General features: G+C 29.6%; 1 protein-coding gene across 1 annotated transcript in view; it reads right to left on the minus strand.

Annotated features, from left to right (window-relative positions):
- The window catches only part of LOC142330888 (uncharacterized), a 52,865-nt gene extending 37,568 nt beyond the window's left edge, over positions 1-15,297 (minus strand). Inside the window, exon 1 of the mRNA XM_075376356.1 lies at positions 15,201-15,297. Coding sequence (XP_075232471.1) covers positions 15,201-15,297 — 97 coding nt within the window. The remainder of the gene's footprint in view (positions 1-15,200) is intronic.
- Positions 15,298-22,671: the final 7,374 nt, after the last annotated feature.

Below are 22,671 nucleotides of genomic sequence, written 5' to 3' on the forward strand. Positions count from 1 at the left end.
ATGCCTCTACCTAATCTTAGTGGATATTAAAATATACATATGACAATAATACTACCTCATTATTAACTGAAAATTTTGCATTAATCAGTTTAAATGTGTGGTACAGAATATACTTGGTTTTTCGTCTGGTATGTAAGGGTTAGACTACTGGGAAGGTTTTTCTGAAAAATCTCTCTCCCATCCAAAAATTGTGTGTCATGGGGAAATTTAAGAATGAATAAACCTTTCAGTCAATCTCCACTGGAAGAGATTTACCAGTAGATTTCTTTCTTGAAGATTCCTACTAGACTTCTATCTTAACAGGTAATTGAACTACTACAGTAGATAATAAACTCCAATACATCAAGGATACTGTGCTGCCATGGAGCTCTTCAATCCAGAATAACTGTTTAGAGGAGTTTATTATTTGCCGCAGATATATACATGTGCATGCACAACCAACCACTTACCAAACCACACACACACACACACACACACACACACACACACACACACACACACACACACACACACACACACACACACACACACACACACACACACACACACACACACACACACACACACACACACACACACACACACACACACACACACACACACACACACACACACACACACACACACACACACACACACACACACACAGAGAGAGAGAGAGAGAGAGAGAGAGAGAGAGACACACACACACACACATACACACACGCGCACACACACACACACACGCACGCACACACACACACACACACACACACACACACACACACACACACACACACACAACACAGGTGCACATTTAAAGTATTGAATTAAAATGGATGGTATGCTGTAAGTTTTCTTTTTGTGTTTTCTGTTGTATTGTGTTACACGCTTATCGTAAAAACATCTTTACAGTATGTGCTGGAAAAATTACATCAATATTGGAATGAGGGGAAGGGAGGATTTGAAATCTGTTGCTTTGTGTATTTAATAGTACTTGTTTATTAAAATAGGAAAATTGGATTATATGTATATAAAATTGAAGTTACTTACTGCTAATATGTGTTAATTTGGTTTTAATTTTTATTATATTTTTAAAAGTTTCAGTAAACCACTACAAAATAGTGTAAGAAATTCCTTCAAAATAACTGGGTTCAGTTTTATTTGTTAATAATTTACAATTGATTAAAAACAAAGTATATTAACAAAAATTATTTTATTGTATTATTTTGACTTTATAGATTTGTACAGTATTTTCATTTTCAATAGTTATTTACACTGAAAGTTTCTTTGAAAATAGTTGTGAAATTGTATGTCAAACATATTTTTAACTTGTGAAATGGTTTCTGTCCAAACTCATAAATAGGTCTCCACTGTCCATTTGTTTTCTGTAAATTTTTGTATTGTGAGAAGTAGAACTAGATGTCACGTGTTGAAGTACTCCTTCATTACAATTACTGAAGAACCATTGATGTAAAGGATTTTTTTCCTTACTAAATACTCTCTTGATGTGTTTTCAATTCAAATTCATGAAGTCTATGCTGTTATGAACTATGAGAAATTTTGGGGCAATTTCAGCATTTCTTATTAACATTCTTGACTTGGATTTCTGGTATGTTGGCAATGGCTTCATGTATGCTTGCAATTGGATGTTCTTTTCTATTTGCATTGAGGACGTGTGAAAAGCCAATTAAGGCTCTGTTTATTAAGTTATGGATTTTTGTTTTAACTGGTGATGAACAGTCTTACTAGATTTTTTTCATAATTTGAACACACTTGCTAGATGGTGCCGAACATGATACTTTTTAGTGCAAACAAGTAAGTTGATTGAATGCAGTACACTCCACAGACTAAAAGTAAGTAGTTTTGTTATATCTTTGCTGATTACTTGTTTTATAATAATGATATTTGTTGTTGATTTTACTTTATTCTCCAGTAAGTTTTCTGTTAATCTTATTTGCAATTTTATTTAACTGTTGAAATTTGTTTTCAAAAACTGAAGAAAGGTAGGTAGGTAGGTAGGTCTAGTCAAATACCTACCTACCTAATTGTATTAGATTAAAGAGTAGTCCCCTTTAATCTAACACAATTCTACAACAATTTTTAATACCCCAAAAATATTTTTTATAACTATTCTCCTATATGATCTAATATTTAATCATATTTATTCTTTATGTAAATATTGGATAATGTCAATTTTTTTAATGTTTTTTAAAAAAAAAACAGTTAGCTCTAAAAAAACGTTTTTAGGTAAAAGTAGGTTAGTTTTAAATATTTTTAGAAGTTAATTTTTGTGTTAGTTTTACATAATGCCGATTATTCCAAGATATACAACATTTAGTGTTTTCTGAGCTGTTTATAACGTAAGACCTAACAATACTTTAGCATTTGATTGAGTGTGTGCTAATTTTATAACTTGTTTACAAATCATTATATAAATTTTTTTCTACTAATTTTGTTTTGATAAAAAGAAAGGAATTAAAAATCAAGAAAATAAATAAGATTGCAAAGGCAGTAGTAATTTTTAATTTTGTCATTATAGGAAGGTTAAATTTTAAGCTCTATTTAAATATTGAGAAAGTTTGGCATCCTTATTGGCATTTAAAAAAAAAATTGTTATTACATAAATAAATAATTAAGTAAATTTTTTATGGTGATAGTTTTTTATTTATTTATTTTTTCTTTGTTATCAATGTTGTGGAGAAATACCATTTTCGCAACCCCACAAGGTGGGGGAGTGTTGAACTCATACGGGTTCAGCTGGATGTTGTTATAGGGCGAGCCTATGTGTGTCTGCACCCATAGTTGTTTATTGGCTTTGTGTATCATTACTCTTTAGAAAAAAACTGTATAATTTGATGAGTTCAGTCTGGTTATGTTGTATGACATTTTGACTGATTTTATCTTTAGCAGTGATAGTTGGTGTGGTGATGCCTTTATATACATACATCGTATAGAATCCGTATTTTGGTTGCATAATTCCATATACGGGTGGGTGTTAGTAATTTTCAACACTATAAGAATTTGCATTATTATTGCAGTTGTGTAATAGTTTAAAATAAACAACCTGTCTGCTCAGCTGGTCTTGGCAGTGATTAAATAAGTTTAAGCGATCATATTAAATCAGCTTGGTAGTTACATATTTGGCTGATTGCCAATTAATTCTATCAGAATTAATTTATACTTTTATGTTCATAATTTAAATAAGTTCAGTATAAACAAGTGAACATTTAAAAAAATAATTTAATTAACTAATTGAAATTGTTTAAGAATTTGCAATTTTTTAAAACTTAACTTTTAGTAGTCGGACTGGTATTTGGCTTTTTTTGTTGTTTGCTATACAATTTAAGTAAATCTAAATAAAATTTAATAGTTTTTTGTTGAAATATCTGATTAATTAAATTCTTAATTGTATTAGCAAACGTTTATTTATGTGTCAAATATAAAAAAAAGTCACGGAATATCTTGTAAGAATTTTAAAATAAATTTTATCTTTTGTGGTATTTTATAACCACTGATACAAATAATTAAGTATTTTGGCAATAAATACAGTCACGCAATAAATGCAGTCGCCTTTAAAATAACTTTTCCATTGCTTTAGACTTAATTGTCATTCAATTATTATTTGCAAAAGAAGATTTTCCTATTTTAGTGTGTTTAGTGTCTTTTTTCTCTTTAACCCTTTTTTTTTTTTTTTTCTAGTAATACATTGCATGAAATTAAAAACTTTATCAAATCAACCTGGTTGTTAGAGTGTTTTTAATAGACAGCATTAAGGGAGAAGGTTGTCAATTCAGTCATTATGTTTTTCTCCCTTTTTTTTAATATATTTACCTAACAAGTAAGTTAATGAATTTTATGTGAAAATTCATGGAATTTAATTGGAAAATTTATGGTAAAATAATAATGCTTTTTTCCCTCCATTACAGAGTGAGTTAGCTTACATTTATTAGCAGCAACTTTTTTATGTGCTTGCCTGCATTCCTTTTCTAATTTTTATTATCAAGATTGATTTTTTTGTAAATGGATTTTTTCACACTGGTAGAGTTTTTTTTTTGTAGAGCCATCCAAATTTTAAATGTGTAAAACAAAAATAGCTTTAAATAAAGTAAAAATATAGTTTTAAAAAACTGCACAGAAATCTAAAAAAAACTTTTTCAACCTTTGCTTAAATTTTTACTTTGAAGTTGAAGTATTGGTAAAAGTATTATGTATAAAATAAATAATGTTACACAATAATCATTTTTTTCTAAACATTATCAAAATAGTCCATTCCAAAAGAGTGTGATTGATATGAGAGCTGTTCAAAAATTTCTCAGCCTGAAAAAGAAAACACAAGAGTTTTCAGATTTTTATTTTTCAACTTTGTATCTTGCAAGATACATTTTGATTTGCAACATACCAACTTTATAATACCCTCAGTATAATGTGATTTGTCCAGTTTGCAAAATAAGCAGTTATCTCAGCATTAATCTCATCATTTGAAGTAAATTTTCAACTAATAATAAGTGTTCTGCCCAAAGGCAGGGTTTCACGTGGCCACCCTCCATTCTGCTCAATTCTGTGCCATCCATTTCATTTTATAGTGACTTCCTTCCCTTTTTATATTGTCTATCATTTTCATTCATCTCTGACCTCTTGATTTCCTCCACGTTACAAATTCTTCCAATGCCGCCACCAACAGGCAGTCACATCTCAGTGTCCAACCAACTGCATTTTCTTCTTTTTATTATTTCAATAATTGCCCTCTCTTCTTCTACTCTATGAAGTCCTCCTCATTCCAAACTCTCTCTCTGTCCACCTGATCTTTTCCATTCTCCTCCAAACCCACATTTCAAAGGTCTCCAAACTTTTCTCCTCTCCTTTCCTAATAGTCCATATCTCTGCCCCATAAAAGGCCACACTCCACACAAAACATTTCGCAAGTTTTTTCCTTACTCACAGATCTAGTTTGCTACATAGCACTATCCTCATTTTGTTGAATGCTTCCTTTGCTTTAGCAATTCATACTTTAACTTCCTGATCACTCTTCATATCTTCCTTAATAATGCACCCCAGCTACTCGAAGGATGCCACTTGCTCAACTTTATTTCCCCCAACCCTAATCGTTGCCCTTTTGGTTGATCTGCTAATTATCATGCTTTTTGTCTTCTTTGTATTCATCTTCATCCCACAGTCCTTGCTTTGTATTTGTCTTCATCTCATACTCCTTGCAGGTTTGATTTATTCTTCTCAACATTTCATTCATCATGTACTCACTCTCTGCCAACACTGCCATATCATCAGCGAACCTAACACACTCTTATCCTCCTTCCTCCAATATTTACACTCTTATTACCAGTTAGACTCTTTTCAATTATCACTTCTAGGTAAAAATTGAACAGAGTTGGTGACATGCAACATCCCTGCCGCACCTCTCTCCCAAGTCTGCTTTCCTCTGATTACTCATTCCCAATCTTTTTATCTTCTGTGACAAGTTCAGATTTCTTATTAATCTCCTTTCCCTCCAAGCGACTCCTTTTTCCTTTAAGATTCTCAGCAATTTATTCCATTCCACCCTGTCAAATGCCTTCTCCAGATCTATGAAGACCACATATAAATCTCTTTGCTTTTCAATAATTCTTTTTCCAATCTCTCTTATTAATCCTATTCCATCCCTTGTTCCCTTCCCCCTTCTAAACCCGAACTGTTTTCCCCAATTGATATCTCTAGTCTTCCATAAAATTTCCCATTCAACACTCTTAGTAGTATCTTAGCTGCATGCGATATAAGACTAATGGTCCTATATTCCTCAAATTTCAATGTATTACTCTTCTTTTCGATTGGTACCATAATAGTAGTCAACTATTTTGGTCCATTTTCAACTAGCAAATCGTTTCTTCTGGTTATGAAGAAGAAGTAGTAGCCAGTGAGAGCTAAAATCAGTGCATGTGGAAGCACTTCAAAGCATAAGTTATGGAATTTTGCAGCAACAACCGAGAATTGTATGTAAGCGCATTATCGTGGTGAAAGACAATATTTTATTTTTGGTCAGATATGTTTAGCCTGAATAATACCCTTCAATCTATCCAGTAGTGAAGTGTAATAGATGGTCCTGCCTTTATCCAGTCTATGAGCATTACACCATGAGAATCACAAAAAACTGTAGCCATGACTTTTCCTATAGATGGAACCGCTTTTGCTTGCTTTGGTGCACTTTCACCTGATCCCACCCACTGCTGTTTGGTCTCTGGTATGTGTAACTGTGGAATCGTGTTTAAATAGATCAAAACACACATGAGAAGTGTTCAGTAAATCGATTGTTAATAAATGCTACACCTAATGAACAGAAATCTTTTTCATACCCAAAACATTGTGTAAAATGTAGTGGATATGGTATATCAAAATGTTTGCTATGTAAATAAGGTTGCATACTTTCAGTTGTGGCATCATTTGTGGATTTTTGTGATGATTTCATCAATCCTAGTGTTTTTGGCGTATATCTTCTTGTTAAACTATTTAAAAACAAAGTACTCTATTACAGCTCGATTAACTTCAATTTTATTCATTTTTCAAAAAAATGTCAAAACTTGTTTTCTTTATTCGATAGTCACAAACAAGTAACTCAACAAATGCGTCTGAAACCTCACAGTAAAGTATTATACCTGATTGATAAATATCATAGCCATTTTTATATATTTGCACCTTCTCTATCAAGCAGAAAAATTTTCCAAACGACCTGGTATTTTCTATAATGCCTTCATTTTTCTGGTTTCAAGTCAAATACAAGAAACAGAGGCTTACGTAGTGTTTGGGGATTATAAAAAATATGTTTGTTGAGAAATATAAATTTAAAAAAGGGCTTTGGTAATTTTGAACTTTTTTAAAATTAATAAATGAAGATATTTTTGTAATATATATATATTTGATATATATATATTTGATATATATTTATTTGATATATATATATATATATGTGTGTGTGTGTGTGTGTGTGTGTGTGTGTGCGCGCGTGTGTGTGTGTGTGTGTGTGTGTGTGTGTGTGTGTGTGTGTGTGCGTGCGTGTGTGCGTGTGTGTTTATGTGATGTATTCTACTCTAGTAACCCTTCTTTTAAACTGATAGTGGTAATTTTTCTTGAATGAACTGTAATAAAAGTCAACATTTCATTAATTTGAAATTCAACTAATCAATATTTATACAGTATAATGGTTATAGATAATATGAAGAACTTTAAAATAAAAAAGTTCTCCCCCCCAATATTTTATAAAAATTGACTTTAGGAGTGAGTGTCATAACCATAGTGGTTGCTATTGACCTGAAATGAATCCCTGGTCTTCTGAAAATTATATAGAAATTCAAAACAACAGTCTCATGCCAGGCTTACTAAGGAAAATGAGTAGTAAAGTTGTTTTCCAGTACCTTCTTCATTAAACCAAATATTTGGTTGCATAACAACATATCAAACCCATCAAAATGTCATTGATTTCCAGTTATGCATCAGATTTTCTCAGAACTTGCGCACAACTTTTGGCTTAATATTAGAATCATTACTCTTAGAGAAAGCATCTCTTCTTAAATATTAGATTCTTTACATGTATTATTTACATAAGAATAACTAATAAACAAATTAATATAAACCTTTTCTAGTATGAAACAGTGTCAGTTTCAAATGAAGAGGGAAAAAATTTGAGTATAGCCTGAAAATTATTAGATTTTAAATTTATTTAGAATGCTTTCAATGTGTATTTTTACTCAAAAAAAATCGTATATTTGAAGTCTTTCAGCCTCGGATTTAAATCAGGTTCTCCTGTAAAAATCTGATACTTTTATTTATCTTTTTAAATTTATTTCTGTAGTTTAAACTATTTTAAAATTCATAAACTTAGTACAATATAAAATGTACAATACTCTTCACGTCTGACAAAGGATTGGAATGTTTCTTTCTTATTGTAGTTCCTATCTTATAACGCCCGTGACGTGATATTCTTAATATAGTTCATGAAATAAATATATTTATGAAAAATATTGTTGACATAAAGAGTAATATGGTATTTTCTTAGCGTTCAAATCATAAAAATAACTCAACGTAGGCTTAAATACTTAGGCCAAAAAAAAAAACTAGGTTGTGTGATGAAGAAACGGGAAAAAAGGACAAGATAGGAATTGTATGATATTTACGATTATGAGTTAGGGTACAGGCAAGTTGTAGGTAAGTAAAGCAGTAAACAAAATAACGTGACAGAATTTAGAAAGTAAGGTTTATTATTGTTGTGTAGCACGCATACTGTGTTGTGTACAGTATAAGCCATGAAAAAAAGTTGACTTTGAAACCAACGCTCATTCTTGATTATTTATTTGCTTATTTATTATCGCTAATTAATTAATACTATTTTTTAAATTTTAGTTTGTAGTATACGAGTATAAACAAAAATTTCTTTTCCTTTTTCAGCAATTGTTATTTTTAATTATTTAACAAAATGTATATCTTTTGTTTACTTAAAAATAATACAAACATCTCTTTAAAAACTAAACTATGTACGAATTAAAAATAAAAGACTTTATAGTGTCATAAAAGAAAAAGACCAATTACAAATACGGCCAACATTTTAAGATAAGATGGATTTGGAAATAATATTTGACACATGTGTAAGTCAAATAAGTAGATACTTTGAACTGTTATATTAAAACGTGTTTCTGAATTAATGTTAGTCTACATTACGGTAAGTTCAAGAGTTTAAAGTAGAATTTTCTGACTAATCAGAATATTTTGTTTTGTTACAACAAATCGATTTAAAATTTTTTAATTTTTCTTTTCTTATACGGAAAAAAATAACAGTTTTAAAAATTATTTGTAAACCTCCAAACCAAACAAAAGGAGATCTATCAATTTAAAAAACAAAAAATTCCTGTCCAAACCCTTTTCCAAATTGTATGAGAGCGTATCATTTAAAAAACAAATTTAAGTCGATTTATTGAAACAAATCAGAAAACCCTCAAAAAAGTAGAACCTTGTGAAGAAAAAAGTAAAGTTATCACTCAGGACATCTCGAATTTCAGCCACCATCCGTCACGAGCAGACAGACGGTGGCTTCTGATTTGCGTTTCAACAAGTCAGACTAGCGTCCTATATATAAATGGTGATCTTCGGCTGGATCATGTGATTCACGACATCAGTCATGGTTGGTTCACTGATTTATCAGTAGCGAAACAGTTTTAATTTGGTGGAGCCAGAATTAGAATTTCAAGTTAGCCTTGCCCGTAGCCTATGATAAGCCTCGGATCAGGTCTGCCTTCCACCAAAACCCGTTGCAATCCATAAAAATCTATTAGAAACATGAAAAGTTAATTGGCACGTCCCTTGGAAGGTCATGTTGGATTTTGTTTGGATCGTTAGTAACCTATGAGTGAACAGCATTATATATTGTTCCGTCAACTCATACTGGTTGTGGTTAGATGGAGTTTAGCATCTGGTGTACCGTACCAATTTTATACATAATGCCTCATTCTTCAGATTTGATACTACAGAGGAGAGGAATATAGTTTATTGCATTCAACTGTCATCCATCCGATGAACCAATACGGACGATAAATAGTTTGATACAGCCCTAAATGCTATTTGTAGGCTGATTTAGTTTTGTTTACTTATTCTTGCTGCTTAAGGAGAAACCCGTGAAGCGCGCCATTCTGATAAAACTTATGGACTTGTGTGTGCATATATATATATAGAGAGAGAATGGGAATTTAGTTTTCAGCCTTTAAAAAAGAGAACCGGTTTTTTTTTTGTAATAAAATAGATAAACTGATAATAGTAATATAAAGTAAAAGTTATGCAAAGCGGTTTTTAAAATAAAATGTTTAAAAAAGGTTTAAAAAAAAAATCAAACAAGAATCACTAAAATCAAAAAATAGTCGGCCATTTCCGTTTAGTAAATAATGATTCATTATAAAAATGTAATTATATAAATAAGAAAATAAATAGTAACAAATACAATATTATATTGTTATAACGTGGATACAGTTATAAATCCGATAGAATGATGTTCCATCCAAAAAAAAGTTATCACACATTAAAAAAAAATTTCTAATTTTTATTAGATATATAGAAAAGCATTTTAAGTAGTTAGAAATAAATTGAACAGAATAAATAAATACGCTAATAGATTTAGTTTTGTGAAATTACACTTAATTGTAATAAAAAAAAATATGAACTCCAAGCGAAAATAACTTTTTCAAATAACTATCTAGCTCACCAGAGTTATCTAGTGGTTAACTCGTCGCAAATCAGTTGTTTAACATTTATTCTCGAAATCGAAGTTCTGAGGTTCAATTCCTAGTAAAAGTTAATTGTTGATACTAACAACTAATGGTTAACACTAGATATGGATACCGGTGTTCTTTGGCGGTTGGGATTCAATTAACAACATGTCTCAGGAATGGTCGAACTGATTTTGTACAAGACTACACATCATTTACATGTCATTCATATCATTCTCATCCCCGAGAGGAGTTGCTTATTGTTTATTAGTTGAACATATTGCAACGTACACATTAGGAAAAAAAATAACTATCTTAAATTTAAGTGTTAATTTATATACATTCAAATGTAACGTATTAATATAGTATTGTATTCTAATAGAATAAAAGTGTATATGACTTTACGGTATTTTGAATTCAAATCGGTTACTAGAGTACTCTTTTTTCAATTAGGATACAAGGGAAAGTTCTTAAAAGGCTGTACAATTACCGTAGTTTACCGTACCGATAAAAACAATGAGAAAATGAAATCCAGCTACGAAAATATAAATACTGCATAATACATATTCAGTATGTATTTTAATTTCTTTACACTTTATTTTATTACATAATATTCTCATTTTTAATTATAACATTCGGAAATATTTTAATTGTGTTACAATATTAATTCAATTGGTATCGTTCTTTTCTTTCGTTAATCACTTTATCTTCGAAATAATGTGGGTATAAAAGTTGTTTCCGAATGGCCGCATTATAATGGGGTAGTTTCGGTTTAGGGCGAAAAATGTTTTTTCGTTATCATTGCCCGGATAACAGGGTAACACTGTATTTATAAAAAAACAAAGGATACTTAAGAAAACCTATAAAACAGAGAATTTCTGACAAAATTAATAAAATATAACTATAAAATATATTAAGTAACTGTTATAATTTTTTTATACGACTGCCCAAAATAGAGTGTAATGTATTTAGGGTGTATACGTGTTTGTTTCACCGTAGCAGCTCAACGGCTGAACTGATTCAGATGTATGACCCTACGTTGGAATCCTTACGTACCGGGAGTGTCATAGGCTATATAAATATATATGTATAAATAATGGAGATTTGCCGGTTGAAGCACAGGCTTTAATGAACTGTGAGCCTCTATGTTAGTTGGTTTGAACTGAATGATTCGAATCAATCGATCGAATAATATTACAAAAATAGTAGAGTTAGATTTACTTCCAATAAAATGAAATAATATTAAATAAATTAAAAAAATGTCTGTTTAATAATAATGGACTTCCCGTGGGGACTGCATGTGAGGCTAGAATGATGAAGTGATGCGAGCACTCGTGCCGAGGCTAGAACAATCATCACCATCAATTGGTAACAAACGGGGTTATTTTCTTATATAAACGGTTTAACTGTTTTTTTCCTGATATTAAAATGGATTAAATATTAATTTCTGTGCAAGTAAAAGGAAATTTCAATTGTAATTTTTTATTAAGTAGTATTATAATACCGTAATTAATATATATATATATATACACACTAATTAATATTAATTGACTTTTTAATTAATGCTTTAATTTTATAATATTTACAATTAAAAAATAATATTTCCGGAAATACCGCCAGTAATTTAATATTAATGCAAGTTATTATATTACCGAACGATATTAAATTATAAATAAATACGTAAGATTACGTCACTCATTATAATATCGAAAGTACTGTTAACTTAGAACAAGTTTTTTTACCTCTTTAAATGTGGTTGCGTTTTCTTTTTATACATTACATCATCTGTTATAATTGTCATGTTTATTTTAATAGTTTCTTTAATGTTAACGAGCACGTTTATCCCATTTTTATAGACTAGTATTCGGTTTTTTTTTGTAGAAAAAAGTACTCGGATGTGTATCATTAGAGCACCTTACGAGTATATTCTCAAATAAATGAAAAAATTCAAATCGTTCTAATTTCCATTTCCATTTTTTAGTTCCGGAAGATATTCTTATTTACAGTATTTTTGTAATCTAAAAACATTTATTTTTTATCAAAATATTACTAGTGGTTTCAAACTAGTGATGCAAATTTTTAATCCTAATGATATTCTTTTGAAAAAATAATTCATGTCTAGTCTCAATCCTTTTTTTTATTGATGTTATATAACAACTGATATTTAATATTTTTCATAATTTGGCCAAATGTATTTCATAAATACTAATATAAGTATTATTAACCAATAACAATTTAATTAAGAAATACAATCCAATTATATTTCTTAGCTTAATAAAAGATTTAAATTTAAACTGAAAATTTACATCTTCATAAATAAGACAAAATATTCTACGGCTATTTTGTTTTCTTCATAATTTTTTAGATTTTAGTAATTACTGGAAAAGTTTATTTATGATTTATCAAATTTTTTCATTAATTCTTATCTTAAATATGGAATCATTGGGATGCTGAAGCACGTTTTCTTTTTAAAAAAATTAAATTATTATTAAATGATGCGTCATATTAAAAACGTTTTCAGTAAAAAAATTAAATAAATAAAGTCTCTTTACATATTATGTAATTAGATTAAAAAAAAATTATTCAAAATTCATCGTACGTAGATCAATATTAGTTCTATATAAATAAATACAGCATCATTTATTGGAAAGTTTTCCAATAATCGCTGATTTGTCTTTTGATTTATTTGAAAAGAATGCTTAATTATTGAATAATTTTTCTAAAAAAAAATGAAAAAAACAGTGGTAATGAGATATCAAAATTTATAATTTTAAGTTACTAGAGAGAGAAAGAAAGAAGGAAAGAAAGAAAGAAAGAGTGAGAGAGAGAGAGAGAGAGAGAGAGAGAGAGAGAGGGAGAGAGAGTCACTTCAGCTGCCTTTTGTATTTATTTTCTGTCACTATTAAAATATCATTTCTTTATAAAATATTACAATTAAAATAAAGATGTACAAAACATCTTTTTATTATTACCACTGGTCTTATTAAAGATCAGTGGTAACTTTTGGTGCTGAAGCATTGATGATAAATACAGCAAATATAAAAAATTATTGTTAGTCTTTGAAAGGAAAATATTAACGAGAATATATGGTCCTATCAATGAAGATGGAACATGGAGGATAAGATGTAATGAAAAAAAAGAAACTGTAGTGCAAAAAATAAATATTGTAAGATTCAGCAAATCCAGGAAAATTGATTGGTGTGGCCATTTATAAAGAATATCACCGTATAAACAACAAAGATAAATTCTGAATGCAGAAATGAGGGTACCAAGAATATGAGGTAGACCCAGAACTAGATGGCTGCAGGGCATGCCAGAAGATTTGAGGAACATGGGTGTTGTCAACTGGAAGGTATTGTAATCTGTATCTGATTAGAGATGAATAGAGACGAGCTGTAGAGGAGGCCAAAATTCTCGCTAGGCTAAAGTCATATGAAAATTAAATAAATCAATAAAAAATATTACAGATTGCAAAAATATTAAAACTTCCAATTTTTTTTTTCTCCAGGATCTGCTTTAAAATTTATTTTATTTTTTAGTTCCATGTATCAAAAGTATCATTATTTATTTAAAAAGTTTTTGTATTTATTTTTATTCATACAGTTCATCAATTTTTGATTATTAGAGATTATCCTATTAATGTATATGAAAACTTACTTGTTAATTTGCGATTTTTAAATAATTTATGAAATTATTTGAAGGGCACTCCTACCTGCTCTTTAACAGATTTCTATTTAGACCTGTAATTTGTACTATATTATCAAACAATTTATTTAATAATTATTCAAAAATTTATTTGTAGGAATTAACCATAAAAGAGTACAGGATATTCGTAGTAATGAAACAACTTGTTTCATTAATTAATACTGATGTTCTTTTGGCTATAAGATATAATAAGGGTGTTTATAAAAGAACTCCTTGGTCCTAAAAAATTGTAATGAAATAATGGAATCTCTTAAAAGCATCTGGTTTTCATATTTATGTTCGTTATATTATTAAGTTTTCCATCACAAATATTTGTCTGGTTGGTGTCACTGTATGACCTTCACCTGGCAGTCTCACTCTTAGTCATTATGAGACCGCAGCAGAAAGTTCAGGGTGTGATTTGGTTTATCAAAACAAGATTGGTTATTACAGTTCAGTGTAATTATCGATGAGAATATGATGGTACCACATCTATGAATAAAAATAATACTTCAGTGCTTTAATCAGTTTAAGGAAACTGGCAGTATCTTAAAGGGGAAGTCACCAGGCAGGCCATTCATATCTGAACAGAATGTGGAACGGATACGAGCATCTTGTATGCGTAACTCAAAAAAGTCATTAGCAAGGTACAGTTTAGAGTAAGGAATACTGAAATCTACAGAGTAACAAGTGGTGTGTAAGAGGTTTAGAATACGTACATAAATAAGATACAGTTTATATATGAAATCAAACCCAATGACAAAGTGAAAAGATTGGAGTTGGTAGCTTTAATGCTTAACAATATTGGTGAAAATGAGGACTATCTGAAAAATGTCATGTTTTCAGATAAGGTGACATTCCAAATTAGTTGGTCAGTAAATCGACAAAATTGCCGAATTTGGGAATCAGAGCTACTGCATGAAATTATAGAATGTCAGTGAAACTCTCCCAAATTCAGTGTTTGGTGCGAACTGATGAATGACCGTATTGTGGACCCATTCATTTTCATAGAAAGCACAATTAATTGGGATATTTTCTATGATACGTTTGAACTTTATCTTTCTACAGATTAATGATATTGAAGAAGAAAAAGGATTAATTTTCTATCAGCTAGACAGTGCTCTGCCGCATTACAACAATCGTATCCGTGCTGCATTAAATAATTGGTTTCAAAACAGTGGGATTGGAAAAGGAGGGCCGATCATGACCACAAATGAGCCTAGACATGATCCCACTAGATTTCTTTTTGTGGGTACATGAAAAACATTGTTTATTCAGAGAAAATCCATGACATCTACTAACTTCGGGAGAGGATTGTTGCAGCAGTAGCATCTATTACACCTAACATGCTGGCAAGTATGGGAAGAGCTGGATTACCATCTGAACATGTGCAGGACATATCAACACTAAACAAACACTAAAAAAAAAAGTCAGCATTTACCCTTTCATAATATATACTCATGTGTAATACTTTAAATATAATGGTGTTTAAATAATACTTGAAACTAAGGAATTCTTTTATAAACATCCTTATTATAAAAAAATTAACCAAATTTTTAGTGATTTGTGCACTTCTCATTGTTGTTTACGTTTAGAGATATTTATGTTCAGTTTATTTTAATATTAAAAAAAAAATGTATTAAGCAGACTGAAACTGGATTGAAATTTAATTTGAATATTTCACTAATACGTTGACAAATTTAGAAAAACAAACACTTAATTGCCCAATAGTTTTTTTACCTGTTTCAAAACACATATATGTTATATGTTTGTATGTGGGTAGAACTTGCTATATGAATTCTTCCTCCCATCCAGTGTGTACTAATGAGGACTTAAACCTTTTAATACCACAGTTTTAAGTTATGGAAGAGTGGTTGATGATATTTCCTGCTGTTCAATGAACTTTATTTTTATTCACGACAACATTTTTTTATCTGATGAATACATTAACAAATCAAACAAAACTTATATATTCTAAAAGTTTGATTAGATGTGCTACGTAAGTGTAGTCAAACGAATTATTAGTAAAATTATCTGGTCTTATAAATTGTTCTTTTATTTTAAATAATTTCTGTTGATATTACTTTAGATTTTTGTAATTGTGGCCATATTGCATAATAAAATAATATCTATTATAATATAAATATAATATAATAAATATTATAATATAATATAATAAACACTCTTTCTTCAATCATAGTTTTTAGTGAATTTTAAGAAATATTAAAACATAAAAAAATTGGAATTCTTTTTGAAGGGTATTGGGGGGTTTTTTTTTAAGGAAGACTAATAACACCTGAACTATAAAAAAAATCTTAAACAACAATTTTTTTATTAGTTTTACAGCAGTTAAAACACATATTTAAAAAAAAAACCATGTAGATAGTACTTAAGGGATGGGCACCTATGACGAGGCCAGAATGAAGAATACTATTCAATAGTTGAGGGGAACAACTTAACTGATGGTGTATACATTCAAGAGAAATGTCATGAAATCTGTATATTTCCTAGGACAATTAAAATCCTTTTAATATAATATATGGAATAAGTACCTCTAAGACAAGCTTAATTTTCTAAATATATAAATAAACTTTTTAATAATAATTATTTATTTTAATTTTATTTATTATGATAAAACTAAATAATACAGTCAAATTTCATAATACTAAAAATACATATACTAATTTATTTTATTATAATTTAAATTTTTACAGTGACATTATTTATAGTTCATTGAATGAGAATGAGCAGTGATTTACAAAATCAAGATGGCACAAATGTTACTATAATTTGTATGTTGTAAATTATTAATATTATTATTATTCTTATAACTATATTATTAATACAAAAAACATACGCTTGAATTAATTATATAATATTGTTATAAATAATTACATTTATAAAAAAAACTACTCTTATATTTGTTATAATAAACAATACAACTTCAGATTACCTGATGTAACAGCTTATAAAAACAATGGATTAATATAATTATAATAAAATTTTTAAATAAAGTTAAAAATTGTTTGAAAAAAAATATATATATATGCATGAAAATTTCTTTGCATCATACATTTTTAATTTAAAAATTTTTATAATTGAATCATAATTTTTTAAATACATTTATATATGTTAGGTGACATATCTAAAAATGTTACAGACTGCTTGTCATTAAAAAGAAGTTACTTTTGAGTCTAGGATAACCATATTCAATGTAACAAGCAATCTATGACAGAATTACTAATAAAAATGAAGAATTAAGTAGTATCTTGTTGCTTTTATATAAGTCAAACATTCTATTACATATCGATTGGCTGAACCCATAGAAGAGCAACAGATATTAGGTTTTATAAATAAAACCTTAATCAAACGGAATGGTTGTATAGTGAGCATCATTACTTTCAATGAAATCAATTCTGATTAGTGTCTCTTATTTTTTAGGTTTTCTATATATAATACTCTATAAGAAAGACTGGGACAGGTAGTAAAATCAGCAAATCTTTCTCTTGTCTAACAATTCTTTGTGTAAATTTATTTTTTACAAAGGAAAATCCTAGACATTAAATGAGAAAAAAAGGCCTAAGAGAAAAAATAAAAAGAAACAAAGATCATTATATAATCTTCTTAGGATTCTATATTTGTATCTGTTTGCTTCTCCATACTTTTAATTATTGCTTTATAAGCCTCTTAGTAAAATCTACTTTTTTTCTAAATCTTGCTCAGAATTAATTTTTGAGTATTTGATATTGTTTTCAGAAGATATGAGAATATTACTGGATTTTCCAGTTTTTTTGAGATGGAAGAGAGACAGGAAATTAAACAGAATTACTAAATCAACAAGGTAATTAAATTAATCACACCTTAATGTACTTATTTCTTTGATTTTTACTTATGCTTTTTTTTAAATTCCACTTTCCATATATTATAAGTAATATAAATTATTTATTTTTTGTCTTATTTACTATTATGATCAACTCACATTATAATATTATTTTAATTACATTAAATTAAGGCACTTATATTTTTATAAATATTATCAAAGATTAAAAAAAAGTTGTATTTTAAGTTTAAGTACTGTATTTATTGAATATATTGTGTAATTGTTGGACAGCAATAAATTATATGAAAGGAAGATAAATTATCTTAGAATTAAATTTTATTGTATATTTATGATTCTGTGTTCTTGTCATTTAAGTTTTGTAATCACTTTAATTTTGTTAAAAAATCTTATTAAATAATAAAAAGCAAAAGATATTCCATCCCCTCAAATCAGTACAATGCTAACTGAATATATTTTCAAGTTTCCATAATTTTTTATTTTTTGAAATTTATTTTCTTTTAGATACATAAAATGTACTAAAATTAAAACTAAATCAAAATGAAATTTTCTTTATAGAATTTTACTTTTTTTAAGTTCTATTTTTGGGATTTCTAATTCTGGTGCATACACAAGACAAAATGATATGATTATTGTAGAATGATATGATTATTATGATTATGATATGATTATTATTTATACATTTATAAGTAAATGTATTTACTTATAGATTATTCAAAATAATGAAAACAAATATTTAATCTATCTCCTTTTATCATCAACTTTTATACATAAAATAAAGGGTTGGAAAAAAATTAGAATGAAGTAATAATCAAAAGAGTAAAGGTATTGATAATTTATCATGTGTTGATAATTTTTTTTTGCAAAAATAAAGATCAAATTAAAATAAATACTAAACTGTATTAATTTACAGTGATATAAGAAAGGTTGAATTTGAAAATAAATAAAAGAAAAACAAAGGTAATAAAATGTGGGAAGATAATAGTTAAGTAATGAAATTGGAGAACATAATGTAATTGTAAGAGTCCTAAACCAGAGGTTGATAAAAATAACGGAAGAGAATGCAGAAGAGCATTCTCCTTCGGAAGAGAAAGGTTTGGTTTCAGGAAAGGAAAAGGAACTACTGGGCTATTAAGGGTGGTTGGAGAGAGATATTTAGAGAGAGAAAGAAGAATCGGTCTGTATTTCATAAATTTGGAGAAGCCATATGATATCTTCAAATTGGATATTGATAGAGATGGAAATATAATATTCTTAAAGATGAAAAAGTAGAATGGAAAGACCGATGGTTAGTAAAAGAGTTATTTATGAGACAAACTGTAGCAATGAAAGTAAGTAAATTATGACTGTCTGGGTAAATCTAGGTCAAGATGTTAGGCAAGGATACTATCTTTCATCAACTCTGTTTGACATTTACATTGAAAATATGGTAAGGGATAAATTAGAAGGAATAACTGTAGCAGGACGACCCTGGAGGAAGTAATGAAAGAGTACTGTAACCAAGGGAAAAACCAAAGTAACAAAAGTAAGTAACAAAGAGGATTTAGATGTAAGGACGAATGAAGGAAGAACAGAAAAAAATTACTGATATTTGGATAATATGATGACAGGTACTGGAAGAGCACAATGAAAATAAAAGGAAGGAAAGTGATGGCAATGGAATCCTTCAGTAAGAAGAGAGAATTACTATGTAGTAAAAACCTGGACTTAGAGTTAAGAAAGAGGTAGCCAGATAATATGTATGGAGTCTCTTGTTGCATAGAAGTGAACAATGGACAATTAGGAAAAGATAAAAGGACTGAATTGAAATTTTTTAGATGTGTATATGGAAAGTGTTGTAGAAAATAAGATGGATGGATGAATAAAGTGAGAAATGAGGAAATAATGTAGAGGATTAAAGAAGAAAGAGAATTTATGCAAGAAGTATACAAAAGAAAAGGAAATTGGTTAGAACATATGGTTAGAATAAGTTAAATCTTGACTGGCTGCATTAGAAGGAGAAAGGAAGAAGAATAGAAGAAGGATGAAGTAAATAGATGAGGTGAAGATTAGAAACTACAAGGGGATGAAGGAGAAGGCTTGTATAGAAACAACAGATGGAGACAGTAGTGCTAAAAGGGACCTCCCTCCAGGCAGAAAACCAACTGATGATGAATATAACCATAGTCATAAATTCTTTATTTATTTAGGTAGTAAAATAAAAAAAACAAATAATGTAAAACGAAATATTATAAAAAGCAGATTTTCAGACCAGCAGAGCTTTTATAAAGGGAATAAATCTGATGGTATTAAATATTGATTTAAAAATTAGAAATAAACTTCAAAAAATTTGGTGTGTGTTAAACAGACTACACCTCATTTACATGTCACACATATAATTTTCATCTCATTGAACCAAGGGTGGAGGGGTTGCTTACTGTTCACTGATTGAACAGATTGCAACGTTCACATTAGGAAAATAGAAAAAAAAATAAAAATATGGACCTTAGAAAAAAGAAGAATTGAGATTTTTGGAATTTGGTGTTATACAAGAACATATAAAATTAAATGCATGACAAAGTTGGAAATGAAAACATTTTAACAGGAATCTAAGCAAAAATAAACCTTTGAAAATTTTTAATGGGAGTACAATTAGGGTAGTTTAAACATTAAACTATCTAGAGTTAGATATTTACTTACAGAAGGAATCATAGATGAACTAACTATAGAAATTAAAAGTTAAAATTCATAAAACAATTAAAGATGTCAGATATAATAAAAATATTGAAAAATTACTGTAGAATATAATGGAATAGAAGAGATCAGTCAAATGGATGATAATCTAAAAAAACAAATTTGTAAAAACATTATAAAGTATCGCTGACGTTTAAAAAATAATAACGTTTAAAAGTATTAAAAGAAAGCATCTTTATTTTTATTACTTAAATAAGAAAACAGAAATAATTTTTAAAGCAAATAAAGAATCATGTCTAATTTTACACAATACTTTACAGAAAGATGGCGCACTAAATTAAACAAATTACGTCTGCTGCGTGATACTGGTAAGATATCTGATTGTGCATACGGTAGCACTGGACGCAAGTTAATTAAAATGTGTTGACTGATCACGACGGATGACGTAACTAGTTCAATGACATACCGTTAGCGCTAGTATATCTGTCGTAAACAGAATTTTATCGGTATTCTTCAAAGTAACATTTTTTTTTTTATTTTAGGTTGATTTAACAATTTGGTTTTCGATTTAAAGTGTTCGTTACGTTTATTGTGTGCTTAGTAATTATGTTTTGTTTATAACTAAAGATATTAAGAGTTTTAATTTGCCGGTTAGTTTACAAAATTCTAACCTCAAACAATACGGTTGAACACATGCTGAGAGGCAGGGAGCAGTGGACAGGTGTGTCTAAGGTGGTCTCAGGCATCCTACGGACCAATCGATGGAAGATGCAGAATAGAGCTTGGACTGACTGCCCTTCTTGAAGCAACTGGCGCCGTTCTACCCCTCAGGATGGATTTAGGACGTGCCAAATTTAGGATATAAGTTACTTTCACTTCACGAAGGATTGCTTTGTTTCATGTATGTTACCTATTTATATTATTTTATTCTATGTCTTATATTATGTTTATTTTGCTATATATAACTCCTTTTTTGTTTATTTATTGCCTTGGTTTTATATGTTTCTCTTTATTATAATTGCGTTTTCTATCACATGTTTTGCTTTCCTGATATTTGTCATCTAAAGGTGCAACCCTATAAGCGCATTTCGTAAGAGGTGTTTAGGGGGGCTGTTGTATACCTCACAGGCGAGGCTAGTGTTGGTCTTTACAACAAAAAAAGAAAAAAGGGAGATAGCAAAAAAATTATGTAGTTAGTGGGGTCGAAACGCGGAACCGTGTAGGGCCAGGGAGGTAGCCCTTTTTCTGTGACATCTTGATCCGGTCACACGCAAGAGTGACTGAGTCGGGATGCTCTGATGAAGCATTAAGGACCATCGAGGTTTGTGGGATGGGCGCGCGATGGGGGTATGTATGGGAGGATACTCGGACCCTGTCAGGAGTAGGGACGGAAAAGGGTAGTGTCATCACGGCATCCAGAAGCGGAGATCGTGTTGCTTCAATGAACCAGGAAGGACCCCGTTGGGAAGGTCCATTGGGTGGACATCGCCGGATCACATAAGGTCAACCGAGGCAACATCTTCTGCGGTTACCGGTTGACCTTATGAGGTTAAAAAAACCTCAAAGTATGCTAGATCGTGGATACCGGTGTTCTTTGGTGGTTGGGTTTCAATTAACCACACATCTCAGGATTGGTCAAACTGAGAATGTACAAGACCACCACACTTCATTTACACTCATACATATCATCCTCATTCATCCTCTGAAGTATTATCTAAAAACGGTAGTTACCGGAGGCTAAACAGGAAAAAAAGAAAAAAAAGAAGTATAGTATAGTGGTTCCCAAACTTTTCCGAATTCGGTGGTCTTTTTCAATTAAAATTTTTCCACGGCGTCCTACCCAAGTAAATGTGTGACTACTCAACGTAAGAGATAAAAATAAATAAAACTCGTGAATCTTCATTATTTTTTAATTTTATTAACATTAAATTATAAATGTCTTTGTTCAATTAATTATGAAGTTTTTACAATATTTCGCGGCGCCCCTGTGCCGCGGCGCACAGTTTTGGAATCACTGGTACAGTACATTTTATATTGAAACAAAAGATCCTGTATCTTTTAAAAAATATTACAGTTAGATATAAATTCTCTAATAATAGTGTATAGTATGTTCCCGGGTTCGATTCCCGGTCAGGCGTGGCATTTTCACACATGCTACAAATCATTCATCTCATCCTCTGAAGCAATACCTAACGGTGGTCCCGGAGATTGAACCAATTTAAAAAAAAAAAAAAAAAAAAAAAAAAAAAAAATAGTGTATAG

This window comes from Lycorma delicatula, chromosome 10, assembly GCF_047948215.1.
Source record: "Lycorma delicatula isolate Av1 chromosome 10, ASM4794821v1, whole genome shotgun sequence".
Lineage (NCBI taxonomy): Eukaryota > Metazoa > Arthropoda > Insecta > Hemiptera > Fulgoridae > Lycorma > Lycorma delicatula.